A 21,065-nucleotide genomic window follows, 5' to 3' on the forward strand; every position below is an offset into this window, starting at 1 on the left:
CTCGTCAGAAGAAAAGTGGAAAGAGAAGAAGTATACACTTCCATGTAGGACTCTAACAACTCCATGAATACTTTACTACGTGGTACTTTGTCAACCACTGTTAATTCCACTATAGTTTTCCCACCAATCTTCTAAGTCTGCTGATTTCTAGCCACATGTTTGTATTTGTGTGCTCAGATCAAAGATGGATCTAAGAGGATTATAAAACCTTTATATATATATACATATATATATATTTAGTTTTGGCTACACAAAGTTTAAGCTTTGCTAATGTCCATATGAGTCACATAAATAGGCCTATAGTGTTTTCCCTTTTTTTGTTTTTTATTCCGTCAAACTCGGATAAATTAAAAAACGGTTCTGGTGTAACTCATATTATTAGCTCACATATAATGCAGACCTTCACCTATGACCACAACCACAAAAGTCAATATTATGAGGCCCAAGGGTTACTGAAGTTGTCCGGTAATTTCAGTAGCTAGTCTAAACTGCATCAGCCTGAGGGCCGCAGTTCAGTAAACAGTACTGTACTGTTAAAACATCAATCACAATTAACTTTATGTGCTGCATATCCTGTAGGAATTCCAAATTTAATAAAATCAAGGGCTCTGGGATTTATTTCATTTAATTTCCTGTAACTTTAAACATGCTAATGCTAAAACAATGACATGTCACTCATAGCTCAGGGCTGACAGGCTCTGGTGGGCTTAGCGCGTAAACACGCACGCGCCTGGGACCCAGTCCCCTGACTGTCGGGCTCGAGCGCATGGTGCACACCCCTCTCTCCTCCTCTGGGGCGGAAGTGGGTCCATTTTTTTCTCAGTCGGATCAGAGCGGCTCGAGGAGCTGCAGGCAGAGCAACACGCGCCAATGAGAGCGCACACCTTATGTTTATGTGATCGCTAATTCGCCCGAGAGTACACAACGGTAATAACAACAACTAAGTGAGGGACGAAATTAAGGTCCATACGGTCGTTGGGCCGAGTTTTCCCGGTTGCAGGGGACCGTTTTTCCCACCATTCTGGGGGGGAAAAAAACCTGCGCATTCCTCCACGCTGAGAGCCAGAGAGGGAGACCGACCGACAGACTGAACGGGCAAGCGGAGCTGGAAGCGGCCTCTTCGCACGGTGGACCGGTGAATTACCCACAGAGGCTTGGGATAGACGTCCTGTCCGATGCTTTGGCTGTATCGGAGGCTGGCTGTGGTTGTTTTCGGTCGCTCAGTGACTCGGGGCACACTGTGAGATCGTTGCTTTGATGAATAATTTACAGTCTCTCGGTCCAAGGCTCGCGCTGCGACTACCAAACGACCGTTGGCTGCGCCCGACGCCGGCGCCTGAACGGAGCCCGATGGTGGACGAGAGGAAAACTCACAACAACCACACGGGCCTGAACCAGAGAGCCTAAAGTAAAAGAAAAAAATATATAAATTCTGGGTACTCGTGTGGGTGCAGCTTCGTAGCGCTGACCCTTGTGGTCATGTTGCCTAGTAGGTGGGGGAGGAGAGACGGAGCGCCCAGCACTTCGACGCCGATCCACTGTCACTTCAGTTTCGGGTTTATTTTATGAGCTTCAAGAAGGCACCATCAGACACTTTATCTCTGCAGAAGCATCAACATCGTCCACTGTCATCTTGATGGTCGTTTTGGAAAGAAGGGCGTGGATGACCCCCGTTAAACACCTTTCAACTGAGCTGTAAACAAGTGTTGCAATTTTTGTTATCTGAAGATCTGAAGAATTGTTTATCTTTTTGTTTTGTGTCGAGTTAGAACTATAATACAGAAAGAGAAAGTTCGAACTCACCGTTTTCACCGTTGAACTGACTTTAAACACCTCATGAATCTACCTCAAATACCACATTATTGTCTATACAACAAAACGGGGTTTTTTTGTCCCCAAATGAATACCTCAACCTCACTGCTGCTCCTGTTGTGAACTGAACCTTGTTTCAGTAAAGCTGCAGATGGCTTCCTTTCCAGACTCGGACCTGCAGACGTGCCCGCTCTGCAAGGAGTTGTGCGGCTCCTCTGCTCCTATTTCCTCCAGCTCTTCTACCTCATCATCTTCCTCGCATACCTCATCCTCCTCCACCCAGACCACCAAGAGGCTCCACGTCCTGCCCTGCCTGCATGCCTTCTGCAGGCAGTGCCTAGAGGGACATCGCAGTCCCGGGGACCCACTGAAGCTGCGGTGCCCCACCTGCGACCAGAAGGTGTCCATCTCTGAGGCTGGGGTGGACTCCCTGCCTTCCTCCACCTTCCTCTTCAGCAACCTGCTGGATGTGGTGGTAAGCTCAGAGGAGCAGATCCAGAACAAGAATGGGCACCAGCATCATCATCACCACCGGGGAGGCTTAGGTGGAGGATCCTCCGGCTTCCATCATGCCCATGGAGGGCTGTTACACACACATCATCTGGGAGAGCCCCAGTGCAGCTCCTGTGATGAAGAGAACCCAGCCACATCCCACTGCCTTGACTGCCAGGAGTACCTCTGTGACAACTGTGTGCGGGCACACCAGCGGGTGCGGCTGACCAAAGACCACTTCATTGAACGCCTGGGAGAGAACCTCCATCTCAGTCGGGTCAATGCCAACAGCAACTCAGGCCAGTCGGGGGTGTCTGTGTCCCTCGCCCAGTCCCTGCAGAACAACTTCGCCTTGCTGTCCCTGTTCCAGGATCGGATGAGCTTCTGCCAGCACCATGACAACGAGGTGAGTAGAGCGCAGAAGTAAAACCTAAACAACTGCACACAGGATAGCAACTGTAAATTTGTTTACAAACAGATTATAGAAATGAGTGGGGAATGCATGTACTAACAAAATATTTTTGAGATTTTTTTTCGCCTTCTAATCCTACAGAATTAGTCCTACACACACATTTAAACACGCTCCTATAGTGTAATAGCATTATGTGTGGTGTATAGAACCATACTGAGGGCCATATGGCCTTAGGGTTCAAAGGGAGCTGAGTGGCTCTTCACCTAGTTCCCTGGAGACGAACAGGCACGTGTGTTGAGCTGGATTTTCACACACACACACTTACTGGCATAGACACATGCAGAGTCTGGTTAATCTGTACCACACCAGCCATTCGGGGCAGAGAGAGGCCCCTGTAGTAAGTGCACACATGTTTCTAGGACTGTTAGAAGTTCTATGCATGCACATATTGTGGAGATCTACTTTTTCTCTGATAATGGGAGTGACAAGTTGGAATTTCTTTTGCACCATGTGATCTCAGCAAAAGTAGGCTAAATTGCGAAGGCCTGTAAAACCTTTATGGTTTAGTCATATGGTCCGGAAGAATAACAAATAGCATCAGTAGGAGGTTTGTGTTGAGGAGAGACTTTTTTTGCCACAAGAACATGAATCAACAGTCATTTAACATTTAACACGTGCAAAGCATTGCATGTGTTAGGTAAAAGTGGTCATCAAATTTTGAATGCAGAGATCAGTTTATTTAGGTTCCTTCTAGTGAGTCGCTAAATCAAACACTGTAATCTACTGCAAAGGTTAAAATTACTTTTTTACATAACCAACAACAGACATGGGTTACATATCAATCTCTTAAGTTACAGCAGCATGTGTACACCTCGCACCCCATCCCTGCAATGAAACACTCCAGACACAGCAGTATGCCATTCATTGTTAACAGAACCTCACAAAACATGCTGGTGCTGCCTACCTTGACTTAAAGACTCGCCATGTACCTCTGGGTACATGGCAAAGTTGTGAAAGCTTGGCCGTTATGAAAGTGTCCCCTGTTTCATGACCTGGTAACTGTATTATTTGTGATTAACAGAAACGAAAGGTTGTGTTGTACTCCATTAAAAAAAACCAAAAAAAAAAACAAAACCCTGATCTTACATTTGGAAACAGTGAATGGACACACACTGCATACAAAATGTGTTTCCTCAGCCTGTTTTAAGCATGAGAAGAAAGCCTCCCGGGCAGGCTATACATGTATATGTTTCTTTCAAACAAACAAAAGTTTTGTTTATATTCAGCTTTTCTCTTGGTGGAAGTTCACACTCCTATTTGTGCTCAAAAGTCAGAATATGTGTGGAGGTTATGAGAGCAAGTGCTGCAGTGGATACAAATTGAAGTGGATGCAAACCGGTTGATTTGAAGAAGAAGATGAATGTTTGCATTAGTGGGATTAGGATGTATTTTTTATTTTTTTTTTAAGCAAAAGCTCACCAAAAGTAGTAGAGCTTTTGTCCCAGTTGTTTTGTCCTCACTTAGTCCTTTTATAAGTGCAGTTCGATTACTTAGTGTTTGTTAAACTGTGCTGGATGTAAGTAAAGTACAAATGTAGTAAAATAATAAATAAATAATTCTGTCTGCAGCTTTCAAAACATCAATTAAGCATCTAGTCAGAAAAGCCCTGTTTAAATTTCCAATTTAGATTTTTTTTCATGACCCCAAACCCCCCATGCACACCCCCTGTCCACTGCCAGTAAATAGGTGGGTTCAGTTTTCCAGTAAGGACTTCATTTCCCACTCACTCACTCACTTACTCACTCACTCACTCACTGTGCTAGCCTTGGGGGAGGGAATGACACAGGAGAAGGCCAGTCTTTCTTTATCCATGAGCTCTGAGAAAACAAAGCCATTGTCAGTCATATCCATCATTTATTAAAATTCCTCATGTGTGTAATCATTCTTTTGGAAAGAAAAGTTTAACCTGCATATCGTAGGACTTCCATTTGGTAAATACACGTCAAGTGGAACTCAACCTAATCGCAGTTTCTTTGGTTCCTTTAATCCTGTTTATTGATATTGGTTTGGACTATTTCTTGGTTTGTTCAGGAGGATTTCTTTGAGTCTACTGGTTTATTCAGAAACTTTGACTATACCCTGAGCGTTAAACCTGTTGTTGAATTAGTTTATGTTATGTCAAACATAGAGAGCTCTTAAGAAGTGATGCCGAAATATTTCAGAAGTGGGAGCTGCCATCGTTTGTGGGTAAAGTCACTTGCAACCAGAAAGGGCACAGTACCGGATTTCATATGGAGATGTAGATAGATATGCAGCTAGTTAGCTAAACAACTAGCACACACTAACACATTTATAGAAAGCGATAAGAGCACGACGAGCATCCATGACATCCCAACTGAGCTGCATAAAGTTCAATGGCTGTATTCCCAAGAGGTGGGACCACATTACCATGTTTCCTCCCCTGGCCTGTACTGCACAGACTGTGATTGCCAATAACATCCTAGTATTTTACTGTATTTTGCTTGATTTGTTTCTACAGCCAGAGGAGGTAGCTGTCCCAACTATGAACTTGTCTGTGTGGAAATATCAAGAATGTGTTACTGCTCCAGCCAGATATTTCTTTCTGACTTAATTTTATGGATTTATGGGAGCTGGTTATTGTAGCAACCGTATTGTTTTAGTAGTGATTGAAGCTTTGAAGGCTGTAAGATTCATTTGCAATAATGACTTCTTTGGTTATTCTTTCAATAATGTTGCCTGAAAAATAACTACTGACTACTTTATCCTCTCACGCAAGCCTAGTATGTTCATACATGTCTGGCAGTCAGCTGGCCATCAGCTGTAGCCATCAAGCGTAATTCTTAACAGAAGACATGAGGCACTGCCTCTTCTTTTGCCTCTGTATGCTTTTTGAGGATGGCTTGTTGTTCCAGGGCCCTCATACTGTTATGAGTTCATTTGGACCATACTGTTACAACAGCCAAAGTTATGTCTATTTAATAGACAAAATTACAAATTTGCCCAAGATTTGGATGGAATAAGAGACACAAAAAATTGACTTTTAGGAAGAAGGTGATCTGCAGCCTGAAATAATAATCTTAAAAATGCATAATGGACATCTGTGGCCGACATGGACATCATACATCTGTATGAGTGTTAATTGACTATAGCTGATAAAATGTGCAAACAAATGTTATTTCAGCTGGAGAAATGGGCAGTTGCGGAAGGCGAGCTATACACACTGCAGACCATGATTCAAGTTTTTAAAAATCACCTTCAATCTCAGGAAGTCGTTTGGGAAAAAGACTGGTGGTGATAGTTTTACAGCAAAGAGAGAGACATGCAAAGTCCCTCATGTTTAACTTAATAAACTGTAACAGAGTGGTTGTGTTTTTTTAGTTTACATTTTTTTATATTGAGACTGTGCAGTGATTATTGCATTTATTTGCTTTGGCTTGAGTTTTACTACCACCACACTCATCAGTAATTTTGGAGGTAACCCGTTGGTCATTCAGTTGAACGTAATTTGAGTATTTTAAGTAAAGAAACTGTAGAAACTCGCTGATTCCCCACTGAGAGAGCTTTTAAAAGAAAGAGAGATGGAAAATAAGACTCCTTGGGTAGCAAAGGATGTTGATTATGTGCAGTATATATGTTAGTTGTTACTCATCTGAGTGCAAGCAGTCAGAGAGTGTCATGCTGTGTGTGAAGTGGAAATGGAAAATTGGATTACATCAAAGGAGCGCCCCCTGCTTGCTGTGATGTCAGCCTTCAACATACAAATACATACAGAGCCCAATCTGAGAGACGGGTAATGACATGATAATCCTGCAAATGTCACTCTGAGCTTTAGATTAAATTGTTGTCACCATGGCTACATGTATGGCTATACACCTCTCAACAACACACACAAATAGTCTTTTTATAGTAGGAGTGGGGGTTACTGAAGCAGCCTCAGAGCAGACCAGAATGTGGTTGCTGGGCAATGAGGGCCTAAAATGCGTTGTCCTATAAGGATGTGGTGAAGTTGAACTAATCAGTTTGACGGCCTACCAATGCTCTTGTTTCTCCTCTGGGACCAGTTTTGTCTAAAGAAGACAGTAAGATGTTCAATTGTAGTGGGAGGTCGAGGAATGTTTTTGTAGTTTGTCACACATTTCCACAATTTATCGTTGAGTTGTAAAATTTTATTGCTCTATTATCTAGTTCTGTGGAGGAAGACTATCGTTTTAAACACATGCTTGCAAGGCTCTGCGATCCTCAGTTTTACTCCCCCTCTCTGGAGCTCACTAGCAGAGAATGTTTGTAAGGAAACCTAACCCAACAGTGACGCTGATACAAGGCCAGAGGAATTCCTGTAACTTGAGTTTATACCTCCTGGGTTCTCTTTTCCTTCTCTCTCTCTCACACACACTGGGTATTTCCTCTGCCGACTCCTGCCTTTCTCATCAGCGCTCTGTTCTGTGTCAGAGACAATGGACATTATAGATGTAGAAAGTCTCCTCAACATGATTTAGCAGCTGTTGCTGTTGAAGGGCAAGTCATTACATTTCACCACTATTGGAAGTATTTGTGCGAGTGTGTGGCAGCAGCGTTTTCTTTTCCAAGAGCATCTCCCATCTGTAGGTAGTTATCCTCTGAAGAGGATTTTAGTGTGTGTGTGTATGCATGTGTGTGTGTTTCCACACAGCCAGCACAGTTGGATTAAATGAAGTTGGACTTCCAGGGTTTTAATGTGCAACATGTGCCCAGTAATTAGGGAGCATTCCCGGTTTCCTGTGTGTTGTGAATGTGTTTCATTTAGGCTGAAGGGAAGTGTGTGTGTGTGTGTGTGTGTGTGTGTGTGTGTGTGTCTTAGCTTTGATGTCCATTTGAGGACTTTTGTCCATATAAATTTAATGGATAGAAAGGAAGGCATTTATCACATTCTCTTTGACAACAGGATTTAAAACCCATTCAAAAGCTGAAACCTGCCACTTCCTACTCAGTGGTTGGGCCCAAATGGAGTTTTAATTGGCCATTATTTGACCTCACTCAACGGAATTGTGCTACTAACTCATTTGAAGTTAACGCTCTCAGCTCTATTTGGGGGACATCGCACAGCTTCTAATCACAAGGTGTCCACCTCAATTTAATATCAGACCAATACAATGCTAGTTTGTTTGCAGCTGTAGTAAATAGTTGGCAAAAGTGCTGCAGTTTGCATGTGCTATAGTGTCTTTATTGGCTTCTTTCTAAACTTCTTTTTTTGCACTGTTGGATCTTGCGGGCTGTATTAGGGCAGCCTGAACTTTTGTGTGTGTTCTGACCGCAGGAACCACCCCTCTAGGATCTCTTTTAGGGGCATTTATTGGGGAGATAAAAGTACCTTCTCTTGTGTAGGTAATTTTTAGCTGTCATGAAAAACTGCTTGGGGGGGAATCCACGTTGTTTGTGCATGGTCTCAATGGAAAAGGTCTAGCTCATAGACTGTATAAATATGGACAGCGGAACAGCTCCTCAAAAGTGAAGCCAAAGCAAGTAGAGCTCCCCCTGGTGACTGGCTGCAGTATAGGTCATAAGCTCCACCTCCACCACTTGGGCCAAACTAAAACACTAAAATACATGTCAAATACATTTTTTTTTCAAGGATGGTTTCAGTCATTTTAAGTAGTTAAGTTAATATAAGGGGGATTCATGTTCACGTGTCTTATCCAAGTGTTTTTGGATAGTTTCATTTTAGTTAGTTATTTGACGCTACAGGAACAGGATGTGACATAATGGCGACCACCATTTGAGAAGGTGAACTGTGCCATGCCAACCGCTCCATAAAGCAGTTCCGTCAGACCGTGAGAGTGAAGCAATTTTTAAAAAATAAGTACAGTTTATAATCCAACATTTCCTAACTGATGGAGGTATAGCACAGCGTAGGTGGCGGAGTCATCCGCGTGGGTCCACTCTCGGACCGTACTACGCAGACTCTGGCTCCAAACTCGCAAGATGGCCCCGCCCGTATCCCGGGGAAATTGCGCCAATTTGGCCAATGCAAGGAAGTTGTGACACGCCGTCCATATTTATACAGTCTGTTGTGTAGGATATCATGCTAGATAGTTGGTTATGATGCAGCTTTTGGACTATAGCAGTGCAAATATTACCTCTGACTTTATTCTGATCATTTTGAATGTAACTTTCCAGTTTTTAGGCGCTTTCACACCTATATTTTGTTTCAGTTCAGGGAGTAATTGATCCAATATTGTTACATTGTCGCATTTAACCTTGGTTCAGTTCATGGTCACAAGGCAAGAGGCAAAGCAATTGATACAAAGTTCAGACTCACCCACATCACTGCCTGCTTACAATTTTGTTATCTGTGATAACTTTCAGGGAAAAACTGAATTTCAGGCAAATACAAAATTATCTAAATGAAAATCGTGGGATGTATTTTAACTACAGTCCTGGGCATTTTTTTTCTTTTAGCTGTAGCGTGATTAGCATGCTTTTAAAAGCTATGTTTAAATGTAACCGCAGCAGTGTTTTACCTAGGTTTACAGCTTTGGGGGACGAGGGAAATGTCGTTGACGCAGGTGTACTCAGGTACACAACATTAATTTTAATACTAGCCAGTGGGGGAGATGAAAGTAATTAATTTTACCAAATCTGGAACTGCCCTGAATTGCCAGTCAAATATGATATGATAAACACAAGGACATATTTCTAGTAGAAATAAAAACAAAGAACTGTTTACCTTTTGATCGCTGATAGTAGAAAAGAAATATTGTTCCTGTGATAACTTCCAGTGCTTTTAAGACAACAATAAGATGACAAATGTTAAGGAGGCAAAAAACAAGCCTTGTTGTTATCGACTGAGGAACATTACATATGGTTTGTTTATTATGCACACTTTGTGACATCTCAGCTGCTCCACATTTCATTTGACGGCCGTCATTTGATTGACTTTCATGTTTTCTCACAGCTCTTACTCCCTCGTGTTTTCCCTTTCTCTGCATCTAGTTCACCTTCTCATTGTTGTTGAGCTCCTTTTTCTTCTTCCCTGGTTTTTATTGCCCCCCTTTCTCCCACCCTCTCAGTCCCTCACCTCTTTTTTTCTTTCACTGCTCTAGTATTAAGCACACGACAGCCAGTCACATGCTCGCTGGTTAAAGGGGACAGCTGACTGTGGTTTGTTTTCCTTCTCCGCTGTGGTGCCGTCCAATCAGATGACTGGCTCACAGCCACCGCCCCCCCTCCATGTCGTATCTGGCAGAGTTTCAAAACATCAGCAGGAGTGTCCGTGTGTGTGTGTGTGTTGTGTTCCGTGGCAACGAGCCAACACGGGTTGCCACAAGAGGGCGAGTCGGCTGCGGCCGAGGAGGAGGAAAGAAAATAGCGATGAGAGTTAAGAAAGCAAGTGATGTAGGGAACAAGATGGAAGGGATGTGAACAAGATATGGAGAGTGTTTCGAAAAGGTGAGAGTAGGTGTCAGCGTTTTCCATAAAAGCGGCTTTGTCTGGCAGATGGTTTTCTTGGGAATGCTGGGAATGTTGGGATAAGGTATTCCACAGATTATCCTGCCTGGACAAACCAGACTAGCTTAGGGCTGGTGCTGTCTGTTCAGCCTTTCATAAGTGGAGTAACTATGTTGACCTTTCCCTAGTTCCCTAGTTTATCTGTAACTCCTGCAGAAGCTAATTTCCACACTGACAAATAATTCATAGAGGATAGTTGGTTGATTTAACAACCTCCATTTGTCTGAGTCATTTTTGCTATGCAGGAAATGCTTTCCTGCAGCTGGTGCAACATTTTCTTTCACTCCACGGTGATCTCTGTTATGTTTTTTTAATCGAGTAGGAAGGTTTTTCGTGTGTGAGTGCTTAACTTAAGCCCCCTGACACCTGCCTCTCCCTTAAGTGTTGAAATGGGGCGTGTTGAGGTAGTCTTTCGTGGCTTTTACTTGTAGTATTTACTTTACTTGAAGAATATTAAAAATTTCAACATAATTTCTTTTGCACCTATTTGAACAGATGTGACTGGAAGTTTTAAATAAGTCTGATACATAAGTCTGGACACAGTTTTCCCTAACAGTTGAATGCTTTGAAAAGCTGTGTCTACAAGGTTGAGAACATCTTCCAGGTGAAATTTTGTACAATTTAACGCAGGATTTGTCCTTGTCCTAATAGGAACCAACTTTCATAAATCTGTTTGACTCAAGCTGCCAAACAGACATCCGACATCAGCATTTAGGAATGCCCCTTCACTGAATGTTTGTTTGCATCCATATCTTTCGGACCTTTCTTATTTTTGTGTGCTGACACAGAGTGCCTTCAAACCTGATGCATTCACACAAACATATGAGAAACAGTCCTCACAGTTAATCCCAGTACTCTTTAAGAAGACATAGTTAACAAAAGCTCTATATGTTTAAAGAATTTAGGAAAAGTATAGGTTGTGGATTGGTTACTGAAAAAAACAGTTTTTCCCAAAGAGTCTTAATAAGAATGTTTTGTTTTTTAATTCAGTTCCTTGAGCCCTTGCAAACCTCAAAGAAACACAGAACTGGATCCATCTATAAAGAGAAGATCACATCTGCATTTCACTATTAATTTCTATTCTTCGTTTTACACCAGTTCCTGCTGCATTTAAAATTCTCATAACAATGACTATATTATATTATAGTTCTAATAATTAATGATAGGCCTTCTTCTGTGTAAATATGCTGCCTCAAGCATCGTAGTAGCTTCAGTGAGAATATTTAAAAATGGATTTCCTGGTAAAGAAGCTGGACAGAAGAGTGGCTCTAAATAATTTTCAAAAATTCTTCTTTGTATGTACTGAAAGTAGTCTATTCTGATTTCCAAATAACATTTAGGTAAATGTTATGTGTTTCCAGATTTTTCCAGCTTAACGTGAACATGCTCTATATGGAAAGTGTTGAAGTTGAATTTGGATATAGCTATTGCAGATGTCCGAGTGTCTTTTAAGTGGTTTGGTGTGGTTTGCGAGAGATTGTGCTTTCACTGTTCCAGAGCCGCCCTGGTTTTTCTGGCACCACAGTGTGACATTACAGGGCCCTCTTCCCTTCCCCCACTTAGCTGTGCATGCAGGCAGCGAATGCTGCATGGAGTGATTTTACTGGCTAGTTGAGTTGGTGCCCTCTCCCCCAGTTCCCAGTACCTCTGAGGGGAGGGTGGGAGGGAGTAAAAGGGGCCGATCCTACTGCAGCCTGCTGCTGTGTGAACACAATTCATGGCCACCATGAATTAATATTATTTCATTCAGGATTTTATTTTGCTTTTGTCCAGCTCGCTTACACTCTGGAATCATTTATAAATATAACTGGTAGATTAAAAAATAAATAAATAAATGTGAATTGTAAGTAGTGGAAATTCACACCTTGCAGTTTTGTGAACAGAAGTAATTATTTAATTTTGAAATGGATTACAAAAGGTTATCAGTCAATTTGTTTATTTATCAATCAATCAAACAATTGTTTCAGCCTCACTTGTTTCAGTGAAAATGAGGTAGTTTATGATTTTGCTTTCATGGGAGGTGTAAATTCATAATGGAGCAGTGTAATAGGAAGAGAGGGAGACTGAGAAACATCCGGCGCACTAATGAAATACAATAACTCACTTCCCCCAACGTCACTGAGACCTGGTGCTGAGAGTTTTATAGCTGGTGATGGCGTATTGGTTCCAGCCTATATCCAACAGCAACAACAGCCAGTGCACAACAAGCTTGCGTTTAACTTTATTCGTGCATAGTATATGTGTTTGGCTGCAGATTTGTCCTGTAGATAAGTGTGTGTCTCTGCTTGTAGGTTGTTCATGGACTGAGCTCCTTGTAGGTGAGTCACCTCTGCCTGAAGGTCTCTCCTCTCAAAGGTGTTCTCAGTGGAACAACTTGCAACTTTGTGAACGTTGCACCACGCCTATTTTACATGTTTACCAGCCGCAGTAGTCTGTGGATAGATTTTCTCAACGTGACAGCACCGTAAAGCCCAAGTTATGCTTCCGCGTTGACACAGCGCGAGGGGGCGTACGGACCTATTACGTCCTTGCGGACCCCCGTACGTCCTACGCAAGGGCCAGACATGCACCTCCCAAAAATCCTCGACGCGCGTCGAGGCGACGCAACAGCAACGCAGCAGCAACGCAGCGGCATTGGCTGTGATTGGTCCGCTAACTACATCCGCTGGAGACCGCTTTTCCGGTTTCCACTCAAACACCGCCATTTTTAAAAAGTCTTCAGTTTGGTTGGTCTTTGAGAATGGACAACAGTCTCTCTGTCTCGGTGTCCATCGTTCACTGTGACTACGACAAAAGCCGGAAGGTAAATAATAGGGATGTCCCGATCAAGTTTTTTTGCCCCCGAATCCGAGTCCGAGTCATTTGATTTTGAGTATCTGCCGATACCGAGTCCCGATCCGATACTTCTACAGTAGCCTACATTAAAAAAAATGAAGAACAGCAAAGAAACAGATCCAGGATATCCCTGATTTTTTATTTTATCAATCTATGATATCAACACAACAGAACACTTCTGTGAGGTAGTTTGAACAATAAAATAATCAAGTAATTAAAAAAAAAAGCAAAAAAAAGCGCCACTAGCTTGAAGTTGCTGCCGTGTTCTGCTTTTTCTACAGCACGCAGCAAAGTGACGTCATGCCGCATACGTTGTTTCTGTGTGGAGTTGAGACGGTCTGACTCTGTACCACCACATAACAGCAAATACTAAGCTGTTATTTTTCCCATTTGTTTTGAAATATTATAGATCTGATAAAAAAAATAATGAGAATAAATATAAATATATATTCGATCCCTGATCGGGATGTAACATCCGATTCCGATCGAGTCTGAAACCACGTGATCGACCCCGATTTCCGATCACGTGATCGGATCGGGACATCCCTAGTAAATAACTATACGAGGCGAGATACGTCACAAGAGTCTCGGTCGGTCGGTCACAAAAAATCATAGCGCCCTCTACCGGTGTGGCATTGAATTGCATTTCGACACATAAACCCCACGCAGAACCATCATGGTCTCACGACTGCGTCCAAGCAACTGCGTGGCCATTGCGTGATCATTGCGTGATCACTACGCGGAAGCATAATCCAGGCTTAACTGTGCAAGGTGCATAGGTGTTTAGCTGTGATCAATGTGAAGGCATAGTATGTATATGGGTGTGGTTTGAGTACTCACTGAGGACTCAAAGTCAACATGCTGACAGTTGTTGTGGCTATTTGATCACATTGCAAGATGGTCGGTAGTGGTCGAAGAATTGTTATATTTTTGGTGGTTTCAGAGGGAATAAAAATGTGCTGCCTGTTACTTAAAGGTTTTGAATTAGGCGTTTGAGGGAGTCAAATAGAGACAGAGGCAGGCAGAGACGAAACAGGACACTTCGATGAAGATCTCTGGAAAGAGCATGTATCCTGTGTGAGTCAATAATATTGACTGGTTCTCCAAGAGGCCAGTGTGTTATGTAATCTGCAACACTGTGTGTGCGAGTGAGTCACCTGGAGGACTGTTGGGATGTTGATGACACATAAGGAACAGATAGCATTAAGGATATCTGAGGTGTCTTGCAGATTTGTCATTGGATCAAGTTCCATGAAACAGGACTCCTGTGTTTTCTCAGTCTTCTATAAGTCTTCTAGCCAGCTAGCCATGGCTGTTATTCATTTGTCTGTATTTCCACATACATGAATGGTGACATTAAACAATTATGAGATGTTATTGATTTCGTAATGGTCCATATAAAATGTCATGGGTACTATGGATGTTCTTTGTTAGATTACCATATCATTCACCTTTTGTTAAACCCAAAGCATGATCTTCTATCAACTTAAATGTATTAATTAAATAATATAATTGCGGATGAAATCATCACTGGAGCCACCTTAGTTTGATGGGCTGCTGCTGATCTCAGCCCTGCAACTATTCTGAGTCAGTCCCTCGTCAGAATCCATCTTATCGGTCTACCAGCAATCTGCGTGTCCGTCAGCCTTGTGTCCATCATCACCCTCCTCCTCCTCTTCAATCACCTTCCTCCTCCACGCCAACCCAGCTGCATTCCTTGCTTTTGTGAGTCCTGTCCCCCTGGAATTTATGAGACGTCAACGGGGGAGGGATGGGACAGAAAGGCAGAGAAGAGCAGGGCATTGAGTGACAGGGTGGTGCAGAGACTGTACTAGAGGACAGAGCTCAACAGAAGGAGAGACAGCAAGAAAAGGACAAGAAGAAAAAGATCCAAGAGCAGGTTAAGCCAAAGGCAGAAAGGAGAAGGAAGTCAGATAGAGGGGGAGGTGTGTGTGTGTGTGACTCATTAGATTATGCTGCTCCCCAGGGGAACAGCCAATATTGATGGATTGATTGCAGGCTCCTCCCCATCCACTCAGGTCTCCTGCTATTGGAGACCATTGATCTGGTGTCTCTTTGGGATATGATGCCCCGTGCATATTTAATTAACCTTCCTTTACAACTAATCAGCGTTCAGACAAGATATTTAAAAATAATCTTAATTTTTAGCAGCAGAGGTTAAGTGACATTTTCCACTATCATCCTGAGGGACAAGGAACGTATTTGTCAAATGTGATCAGTGCCACATTTACTTAATCTGCCATGTCCATGTATCATAGCATGTACTTGGTAAACCTGGTATTATTCACTACAGTAAACAACTCAACAAGCATGAGACTATTGCCAACTTGGTTACAGTGAATAGAGTTTTGAAAAATGTGAACTGGGAGTAAAATCCTTTTACGGCCCTCACCCTTCAATGTTGAAGGATATTCCAGAATGGGTATTGATCACGCAGTGCTGTCCTTTGGGCCCTTTCTACCCTTTGGTGCAGTGTTTTGAAAGAGAAATGCTCTCTGGAGTATTCAGGTCCATGTGGGCCTCCCTGGTAACATATACATATGGAAGACTTGTTTATCATTCATGGTCTTTTCCCTATAATTAGTTTTGTGTATATGAGAGAGAGAAGGGATCTGTGAGTGACACTTAAATTGGTGATTCATTTATTCATGCTGCTAGTCATTTGGTTGTCAACCTATGTCAGCTCGCAACAGTGAAACACAAAAGGACCTTCCACTTATTCACAGGAAGGGGTGGGACCATGAGACAGTGTTATCTGTTTAGCCACCTTGCTACAGGTCAATATGGTAACAGTAATTGTTGGGAGTCTTGTGTATTTACTGTTGTTTGGTGTAGTCTTGATACATTTGGAACATTGAAGTGTGGCTCTTGAGCAATCCATACTATTAAAATGTAGACCTTCAAATATTTTCATATGGTTATTAAGTAATGTCAAAAATAACATTTTGCCCTTTATTTATTCTCACAAGAAATGATAGAGAAATCAAACCAAATTTATGAGATACTCATTTGTTTGGCCTTATGCGATTATAACATAGATGAGTCATGTATGAAGTTTAGTTCAATCTATGGTTTTGGTTATGTGTTTATGCCTAGCTGCATTTTTGCATTTTAAGTTTGCATCTACTCTAAATACACAACTAACTAATTTATGCTCGTCTCTGTATGTTTTCTCAGGTGTTTCTGTTCTTCTGTGAAACCTGCTCGGTGCCTATCTGCAGGGAGTGTAGCGTGGGCCGTCATATGGGCCACACCTTTGTTTACCTGCAAGACGCTGTGCAGGATTGCAGGGCCATCACCATTCAGCTGCTGGCAGATGCACAGCAGGGACGACAGGCTGTGCAGGTGAGACCGGAACTTGAACGGGCACATTCCCCGAGATTAAAACAAAAAAAGACATATATCATTCATTAAGTGACTTTCTCATTTTACTCATTTGTGGGGGCAACTCAGCTGTTCTTTACTGCATCAAAAGAAACAGTCATGTATCACTCCACAGGACCCCAATTGGCCAAACTGATATGAGTCTCAACAAAGCCAAGGACTCCCATTCAGGATTCTTCTCCTGACAAAAAGACTATCCTTATGAAGATTAAAGCATGCAAATCCATGCTCATCCATCTCTTAGAAAGGCTCTGTAGAAACCAAGGAGAGCAGCTGTGTGTCCCCACTGTCCCTCGGCACAGAGCGGCCAGCTATTAAGGATGATCAGCTTAATGTGTTTGAGAGTGACCAGTCCTGGGCTGCCGGGGAGCCTGGGGTTAGAGGTGTCCAGCTGGCCCTAAAAGGGGGTGGGTCACATGGGATGAGATCTGGCAGGGGGCAGGGCTGAAGGTCAAAGGGGAGGAGGAGGGGAGAGGATGATGGGGGAGGGTAGATGGGGTATTTAAAGGATTTCAGAGAAAGGAAAACTCCCCTCCTCTTTTAAAAAAAAAAAAAAAAAAAAAAGTGGAACACTTTGCCCTCCCCCTGTTCAATCACTCACTCATTCACTCACTCCCCCACCACACAACACACACACTGCCTCTCTTCATTTACGTAATTATAGATGTGGTGGCAGCTTCCAAGAGCTTTTAGATTCTAGCTTATACAGTGACACATGCATGAGTGAAAAAAAGGATTAGTGGTTTCACTCACCGTTTCATAGCTGCTTTGTTTTGTCCTTTTGCCAAGAAAACGGCGTATAATGTCACCAGTTTGTTGCTTTAACAATTAGTTGACTAAGTGATCAGTAAGCTGCCGGAAGGACAATTGCCACCAAATGTGGCAAGCAATTAAACTAATTAATGTAGTCATTTATCAAGTACAAATGCCAAACAGAAGGATCTGGTTTCTCAGGCAGGAGGATTTCTGGATTTGATCTGCTTTAGACCACTGTAAGGACTGTTGTTATTTTGTCATAATTTTAAAACAAAATCAATTAATCTAGGAAAATAATAATTCTGTTCAGTAATAATTTCAAACAAGTAATGTGTCAATTCCAGTTAGTTTGAATGTGTTTTCAAACTAACTAAACAGTATAGTCATGAACTCTATGGATGCAATGGGCTTTTCCCTCTATTTTCTGTTATTTTGTGTAACCAAAAAAAATACTTTTTAGTTGCAGCCATTTAACAAGATAAACATAATAACCACAGCTATCACAGATAGGTTGGGCGCAATAGTCTTGTCTAATTTTCCTGGAAGGGGGATGCAGAGTTGTGACCTTGGTAAATACTGGCCCAAAACATGAAACACTAGCTTTTCCACTGAGGTCATATGACATGCTGGCATGTACAATCTCTTCAGCAGAGCATGTGCCTCACCTATCCATTTCACAGCTTGACCTTTGACTGACCGGGTTATACTTTGTAATGGATGGGTACTTATGTCACTTTTGGTGTTCTTGAAATTCCAAGATATCTCCGTCCAGATCTGCCCTTGAAGTTTAAAATGAAACTCTCATGACACACATTGGCAATCATATCACAACCCCATGTTTTATTGAATGTAAGGCGCCAGCATCAATGCAGCTGAGTCATAAGAGTCCGCCTGCCATCTGGCAATACCTTGTGCTGTTTGGTGAGTGTTTGTCCAGGTCACCACGGGAGTAAATGCTGACGCCAGATATATGTAAACACACGCGCACACATACACACCACACACATGCTCCTGTCCCCTGAGGTAGGAAATTTCCGCCCACTCTACACCCATTATCTTCCCTGACCCCTGACCCTGGACTTGTGACCTCCTGGATGGCCAGAGCTCTTTGCCTCTGTGGTCTGATTGGTTAGTTTGACTCTCTTTGTGCTCCAAGCCGTGCTCCTCTGGGAATGTGGAAAGAAATGCGGAAGATGATGGGGACACAGAGACTGGGAGAGAAAAGCAGATCATGAGATCCAGAACAGAAGACTGAAAAGTCTTCTGAAATAAGCAGCACATTTCAAAAGAATACAAAGGAGAGCCTGCATTGGAGAAGAAAATTAAAAGAAAAAAAAAAACGGGAGAGAAACATGACAGTGGACAGAATGCATGGATACCTGTCTAAAAATATATATTTTTTTCATATAAATGGATAGAGACAGCTTGATAAAAGTGTTAGGTTTTAAATTTTATTGTGACTTCTTCACTGTATTGATAACGGTCCTCCCCCGATCCCACCACGGTTTCCTCCCACTCTTGGGGGTCCTGATTTAGTTGACCCACCTCAAATGGCCGCGCGAAAGAGAAAAGAACCCTGCTGCCAGGCTTTGTTCTTGCAGCGGTGCAGTGGAGGTGGGCGGTATGTGTCTTAAGACAGGGGTTGCAGATCATGACCTGTAGAGGTTTGAGTGACCTTTGATCCTTGCGGCTAATATCACAAAGGAAGCCTTATCCCACCTCCTCTTCGTCCCTGTGAGGTCCGGTTCACCCTGTGACCTCCCAGAAAACGCCAGAGGAAAAGCAAGATAAAACTCAGAGGGGGTGGGGGTTGGGATACAGACAAAGAGCAAAATGTGTTTTTAGCCCAAATTCTGTGTCATAGTTGAGAAGACCTTTTTTTGGTACAATTGCTTAATTAATCAAGGTAATAGTATTATTGTACAAAGTGCAGCTCTATAAGGCTGGATATGGCTAGTGTCTTAGTTTGGGGAATATAAAATGTTTTGGGGAATATAAATGTTTTTTTTTTTTCAATTATAAATAAATAAGCACAATAATGAAGCACATATGCTTTATTGCTTTGTTTTTAATAAAGATATTTGCTTTCATAACATACAGTAAAAAGTATGTAAAATACTATTTTTTTTTCTGATTTCCTTAGTTATCAAGTAATTGATCAAATAATAAATAAGACTAGGAATAACCAAGCATACATGGGCAACTGAATGCTTTTCAGTACTCAGTTCTATGGACAATTATCCGTTCTTTAATGTGTGGAAGTTCAACACTGCACTATAAATGGATAAAAGGCTTCAAAGGTACTCAATCAGTGTTCTCACAGGATTATAAATATAAAGAAGCACACTTGGCATAAGAGTTGGGGAAAAAGAGTCCCGGTCCTGCAGGAAGTTGCATCATGTTGTGCCGTGTGAAGTGACTTCCTATTCCTGACACATGTTTCCTTTTCCCTTTTGAATGAGCCACTAAATGTGACAAAGGAATAGATCACATAAACTCACTAGGTGTTTTTGCACTGACCAACCTTGAAGATTTCACATGTGGTGTCCTTTACTTTAATGTTTCCTGATCGTGTGCATCCTGTTTCTGACAGTGCTCAGTATCCCACCTGAGCAATTAAACAGATTTAGAAATTTCTATGCGGTCCTCTGTCATGCTCCAGAGTGAGAGTTTGAGTAAGTTTGAGTCTGTTTACTTCAAATGCTTCTTTTTCTGTCGTTTTGTTTGTTTGCATGTTTTGCCAGTGGTATTTTTGAATACCAGCTTTGTCTGTCTTGACAGGGTGCTGTGTCAGATTACATATTAATAATATTGTATCATTGTGTTTTGTGCTCTCAGCTAAGCATGGAGAAAGTCCAGGCCATGGCAGAGCAGGTGGAGATCAAGGCTAAGGTGGTGCAGACTGAAGTGAAGGCCCTTGTCCTGAGACACAAGAAAGCGCTGGAGGAGAGGGAGTGTGAACTTCTGTGGAAGGTGAGCCACTAACTTCCCATCAGTATTAAGGATATTCTTGCGCTGGGCAGATTTGCCAGGCAGTTTCTGGTGTGTTTAGTTCTGATGCTGTAAGCTTTCTAGCCAGGCAGATACAGCAGGCCAAGAGACACAAGACAGTGTGTTTTCCGTGCATCAAATGCTAATGCAATACTCTTTTAGCAAGAGCCAGTGTAATACATTTAATGTCCTAACTGTCGACATGTTATGAATATCAAATGTATAGATGGATGAATGCAGTCATAGTGACCTCACCCATTGATGTGTGAACTACTGTTTTGAAGCGTCAAGGTTGGCATTTGGCTGTTGGCATCTTAGTAATGTCTAATGAATCAAATGTTACCATATTTACATGAGAAGGAGGTGCTGGGGAGGAGCGAGGGGTGGATCAGACTGAGAAGGGCTAGAGGTCTAGACCGGACGTGTCAATTCAGCCAGTTACAGTCCCAAACATACCTCACTTTGATAGACTAATATTAATTTTGCACTTACTTTCAAAACGACCACCAGCATACTGACCTGAATACATATTGTAGCATTTCACACTAAAGAAACAACAGAGACTTTTCTGCAAAGTGACTGAAGCTTGAACACGGGCTACTGTCGGCTGTAGACCACGTCTACACGTGTGAAATGCAATATGCAACTCTCGCTAGGCAAAAAAAACAAAAAAAAACACACTCTACAGCCACAGCAACAGTGTCAACTAATAGAGCACAGCAGAACTGACATGAGCTTATCAATACTGTGCTCTGCAGATATGTATTGTCTATATAAATCGACACCGCCAGTAGTGTTTAATATTACTTAACAGCGTGTTATAAGACAGGATAATGTAGCCGGGATAAAAAAAAAA

General features: G+C 42.3%; 1 protein-coding gene across 1 annotated transcript in view; it reads left to right on the forward strand.

Moving 5' to 3' along the window:
* Positions 1 to 1,963: 1,963 nt before the first annotated feature.
* The window catches only part of trim71 (tripartite motif containing 71, E3 ubiquitin protein ligase), a gene marked incomplete at its 5' end in the record, with an annotated part of 29,997 nt that continues 10,895 nt past the window's right edge, over positions 1,964 to 21,065 (forward strand). Inside the window, 3 exons of the mRNA XM_084563841.1 lie at positions 1,964 to 2,710; positions 16,256 to 16,423; positions 20,057 to 20,191. Coding sequence (XP_084419967.1) covers positions 1,964 to 2,710; positions 16,256 to 16,423; positions 20,057 to 20,191 — 1,050 coding nt within the window. The remainder of the gene's footprint in view (positions 2,711 to 16,255; positions 16,424 to 20,056; positions 20,192 to 21,065) is intronic.

The sequence above is a fragment of the Chelon labrosus genome, assembly GCF_963514085.1.
Source record: "Chelon labrosus genome assembly, chromosome: 16".
Lineage (NCBI taxonomy): Eukaryota > Metazoa > Chordata > Actinopteri > Mugiliformes > Mugilidae > Chelon > Chelon labrosus.